We start from the raw sequence: 4613 nt of genomic DNA on the forward strand, positions 1-4613 counted from the left end.
GCCATCGTGGGTGGTGTTGTTGTGGGGCCCGGGAGCCGCGGGGGGGACCCTGGGGCTCGCCTGACCCCGTGTGCCCCTGCTCCGAGCAGGCTGCTGAAGGACGGCCTCAAGGACTCCCAGTTCAGCATCCGCTACCAGTACCTGCTGGCAGCTCTGCTCTGCTGCTGCGGGAAGGGGCTGCGAGAGGAGTTTGACCGGCAGTGCCTGCTCGTCAGCACGCTGGCCAGGCTGGCCCAGCAAGTGCGGGACGCCGCCCCGTCCGCACGCCAGGTGGGTGCCGGGGTGCTGGGAGGGGGTGCAGGGGGTTGCCGGGCTGTGTCTCAGCCCCCCGTCCCATGCCCACCCCGTCCCATGCCCACCCCACAGGGCATCCTCCGCGAGGGGCTGGAGGACGTGAAGCAGTTCTTCAAGGCGAACGGGTCGTGCCGGCTGCCGCTCAGCCCCAGCCTGCTGGTGAAGGGGATCGTGCCCCGGGTGAGTGCTGGAGCTGGGGGCGTCAGGGGGCTCCTCTGCCCGCACCCGGCTCGCCCTGACGGGCTGCGCCTTCCTCCCCGCGGCAGGACTGCTCCTATTTCAACTCCAACGCCGTCCCCCTGAAGCTCTCCTTCCAGAACGTTGATCCCCTTGGGGAAAACATCCGAGTCATCTTCAAGGTGAGCCTGTCCTCCCAGCGATGCCCAAACCCCCGGCACAGCTGCCCCAGCCCGCGTGAGGCTGGCTCGGCTTCGCCCCCGCCGCCCCCCCGGCTCTGATGGCTCTCTCGCTGCGGCTCGCAGTGCGGCGACGACCTGCGGCAGGACATGCTGACGCTGCAGATGATCCGGATCATGAACAAGATCTGGGTGCAAGAGGGACTGGACATGCGCATGGTCATCTTCCGCTGCTTCTCCACTGGCCGCGGACGAGGTAACCCGGCATCGGCGTGTCCCCGGCGGCATCAGGCCCCAGGTTGCGATGCTCTCGGGCTGTCGACGGCACGGGAGGTCCTGGGGCTCTGCTAGAGAGGAGCTGCTGCGAGTAGCTGTGATCCACCTTCAGATCTGATCCCACCAGTCCATCTGTAGGAACATCAACAGTGATGGCTGGGGAGCGGCTGGGCTGGTGGCGAAGGGGGGCTGGGGTCTCGGTGCCCCCCGGGCGGGATGGATGTGTCTCACCCTGCTGTCTCGGCTGCCAGGCATGGTGGAGATGATCCCCAACGCCGAGACCCTACGCAAAATCCAGGTGGAGCACGGCGTGACGGGCTCCTTCAAAGACCGGCCGCTGGCAGACTGGCTGCAGAAACACAACCCCGAGGAGGACGAGTACGAGAAGGTGAGGAGGAACCTGGCAGGGTCCCCACTCCTCGTGCCCCCCTCTCCAGGGACGAGACCTGTCCCCTCCCAACGTGTCCAGCCTTTCTCCACGCCTGGTGGCTCCATCTCTCCCTCCCTCCTCCCAGGCCGTGGAGAACTTCATCTACTCCTGCGCCGGCTGCTGCGTGGCCACCTACGTGCTGGGGATCTGTGACCGGCACAATGACAACATCATGCTGAAGACCACTGGTCACATGTTTCACATCGACTTCGGCAGGTTCCTGGGCCACGCACAGATGTTCGGCAACATCAAGAGGTGAGAAATGCCTCCGGCATCCCCTTCCCCCTCGCCTGGGCTCATCCCTGCAGGACTGCGGCTCTTTAGCATCGGGGTTCACCCCGATTTTGCCGGGTGAAATCTCACGCTGCGGTCCCGGTGGTGGGTGACCCCCCAGCCCTGCTCACTTTCTGTTCCTGCTTCCCCGGTGCAGGGACCGGGCGCCGTTCGTTTTCACTTCGGACATGGCGTACGTCATCAACGGGGGGGACAAGCCCTCCAGCCGCTTCCACGACTTCGTCGACCTGTGCTGCCAGGCCTACAACCTGATCCGCAAGCACACCCACCTCTTCCTCAACCTGCTGGGGCTGGTGAGAGCTGGGGGGCCACACACCCTTCCCCCCCAGGCACAGCAGAGGGGTCCTCCTGCCGCCACCTGCCCTCACCCCCTGCCTTGCCTCCCAGATGCTGTCCTGTGGCATCCCCGAGCTCTCCGACCTGGAGGACCTCAAGTACGTCTACGATGCCCTGAGGCCGCAGGACTCTGATGCCGATGCCACCACCTACTTCACCAGGTAGAGGACATGGGTGGGTGATGGGGCAGGAGAGGATGGAGGGAGCCCATGGAGGGAGACACAGGCACCAGTTCGGCACGCTGACGGGCTCCTCCGTGCTGAACACGTGGTGCCCTCATTGCAGGTTGATCGAGTCCAGCCTGGGCAGCGTGGCCACCAAGCTCAACTTCTTCATCCACAACCTGGCGCAGATGAAGTTCACGGGCTCTGACGCCCGCCCGACCCTCTCCTTCGCCCCCCGCACGCACACCATCAAGACGTCCGGCCGGATCCGCGATGTCTTCCTTTGCCGCCACGAGAGGGTCTTCAACCCCAACAAGGGCTACGTGAGTGGGGACAGTTGGGGACATGCAAAGGGACAACTCAGGCGGTTCTGTCCCAGTGCTCCTTCCTGGCCCCATATGGGCTCGGGGCACCCCGCGGTCCCCATCCCACATCGCAGCCCCATCTCCTCGCAGACCTACGTGGTGAAGGTGCAGCGGGAGAGTCCGGGCGAGGTGGCCTTCGTGCAGCGCACCTTCGAGGAGTTCCAGGAGCTGCACAACAAGCTGCGCCTCCTCTTCCCCTCCTCACTGCTGCCCAGGTACCCCCGCAGACCCCCAGCAGACCCCCGGGGCTCTCCGCTGCCCCCCGGGCTTTGCTGAGTGTCCGTCCCCGCAGCTTCCCCAGCAGGTTCATCATCGGGCGGTCGCGGGGTGAAGCTGTGGCCGAGCGGCGGAAGGAGGAGTTGAACGGCTACATCTGGCACCTCATCCACGCGGCCCCCGAGGTGGCGGAGGTGCGGAGCTGGGGGGGTCCCGGCGGGGCGGATGGGGGCCTGCTGTTTCCCAAGAGGTGGGGATGGTGCCGGGGATGCCGACGAGGTGGGAAAGTGCTTGGGGGCCAATGCACCACGTAAAGCATCGGCGCGTGCACCGGTCCCGAATGGCAGGGGACATGGTCACCACTGTCACCGCTAACGTCGCCTCCTCGCCCTGCAGTGCGACCTTATCTACACCTTCTTCCACCCCCTGCCACGGGACGAGAAGGCAGCTGGCACCAACCCGACCCCGAAGCCGGCAGGGGAGGGGGCTGGGGGGTGCGGGGGGCCGGCTTGCACCGCATGGGGCGATGGCGGGGGGCTCCCGTCCCACCCGCGCCCCTCTTCTCCTCTCCAGATGCCACGTGGGCTCGGCCCCTGGGGAAGGTCGGCGGGGAGGTGAAGCTCTCCATCTCCTACAAGAACAACAAGCTCTTCATCATGGTGATGCACATCCGGGGGCTGGTAGGTGCGCGGCGCCCGGCGGTGGCGGGGTGGGGGTCTGCCCCACTGCCTGGCTCCCAGGGTGCCCCCCGCTCTGACCCACAGCCGCCGCTGCAGGATGGCAATGACCCTGACCCCTACGTCAAGACCTACCTGCTGCCCGACCCCCAAAAAACCACCAAGAGGAAAACCAAAGTGGCCCGAAAAACCTGCAACCCCACCTACAATGAGATGGTACGTGGGATGGGGATGGGGATGGGGGGGTCTGGGGGGGCCATGGCTGAGGGTCTGCCCCATTCTGCCCCGCAGCTGGTCTACGATGGGATCCCCAGGGGGGACCTGCAGCAGCGGGAGCTGCGCCTGAGCGTGCTGAGCGAGGAAGGCTTCTGGGAGAACATCCTCCTCGGGGAGGTCGGCATCCGCCTGCGGGACCTGGACCTGGCCCAGGAGAAGATGGGCTGGTTCGCCCTGGGATCCCGCGGCCATGGCACCCTCTGAGGTCCCACTGCCGGGGCTGGGGACCCACGGCCACGGCACCCGGCGCCTCTGCCCGCCCTGCCTGTAGGGACCGGGTGCTGACGGGCGCTGCCGCAGGCGTCTTCTTTTTTAAGTTTACCTTGTGTCAAGGGAGCAACGCGGGGAGGGAGGGGTAGGGAGGAGCGGTGGGGCACTTCGGGGGGGTATTTCTTCCTTTGGGATATCTGTATTTTAATTTTTTTTAATAACGAGTAGCGTGCGGCCGGGCACTGGGGCAGAGAGGAGAGGGGAGGCGTCACGCACGGGCGCTGCCGCAGGCGTCTTCTTTTTTAAGTTTACCTTGTGTCAAGGGAGCAACGCGGGGAGGGAGGGGTAGGGAGGAGCGGTGGGGCACTTCGGGGGGGTATTTCTTCCTTTGGGATATCTGTATTTTAATTTTTTTTAATAACGAGTAGCGTGCGGCCGGGCACTGGGGCAGAGAGGAGAGGGGAGGCGTCACGCGGAGGTTCGCTTTGGGCTGGGGGTGCGTGTACCCGCAGAGCCCCGGGTACATCTCCAGCCAGGGGCTGCCTGCCTGGATCCGGGCAATTCCCATCCCGGGGAATCCGCTCCCAAAGGAGAGCGGTGCGGCGGGGCTGGGGCTCGGACGAAATGTTTCTCAGGATCGAGAATAATGAACTTAACCTTTATATTAAAAGTTTTAAATATTGTATCTAGCGGGGAAGGGGGGGGAGCAGCCCGGCCCG

At 65.3% G+C, this 4613-nt stretch overlaps 2 protein-coding genes across 2 annotated transcripts in view; both read left to right on the forward strand.

The window, feature by feature from the left end:
* The window catches only part of PIK3C2B (phosphatidylinositol-4-phosphate 3-kinase catalytic subunit type 2 beta), a 16041-nt gene extending 12019 nt beyond the window's left edge, over positions 1 to 4022 (forward strand). Inside the window, 15 exon segments of the mRNA XM_019470336.1 lie at positions 90 to 270; positions 367 to 474; positions 561 to 653; positions 777 to 906; positions 1178 to 1314; positions 1442 to 1611; positions 1787 to 1943; positions 2038 to 2147; positions 2272 to 2473; positions 2606 to 2730; positions 2808 to 2925; positions 3128 to 3209; positions 3305 to 3411; positions 3496 to 3624; positions 3700 to 4022. Of these exon segments, the coding sequence (XP_019325881.1) occupies positions 90 to 270; positions 367 to 474; positions 561 to 653; positions 777 to 906; positions 1178 to 1314; positions 1442 to 1611; positions 1787 to 1943; positions 2038 to 2147; positions 2272 to 2473; positions 2606 to 2730; positions 2808 to 2925; positions 3128 to 3209; positions 3305 to 3411; positions 3496 to 3624; positions 3700 to 3888 (2038 nt within the window). The 3' untranslated portion in view covers positions 3889 to 4022.
* Positions 4023 to 4540: 518 nt separating this feature from the next.
* PPP1R15B (protein phosphatase 1 regulatory subunit 15B) overlaps positions 4541 to 4613 on the forward strand; it is a 7902-nt gene continuing 7829 nt past the window's right edge. Inside the window, exon 1 of the mRNA XM_009272918.1 lies at positions 4541 to 4576. Coding sequence (XP_009271193.1) covers positions 4541 to 4576 — 36 coding nt within the window. The remainder of the gene's footprint in view (positions 4577 to 4613) is intronic.

The sequence above is a fragment of the Aptenodytes forsteri genome, unplaced genomic scaffold, assembly GCF_000699145.1.
Source record: "Aptenodytes forsteri isolate BGI_AS27 unplaced genomic scaffold, ASM69914v1 Scaffold142, whole genome shotgun sequence".
NCBI lineage: Eukaryota > Metazoa > Chordata > Aves > Sphenisciformes > Spheniscidae > Aptenodytes > Aptenodytes forsteri.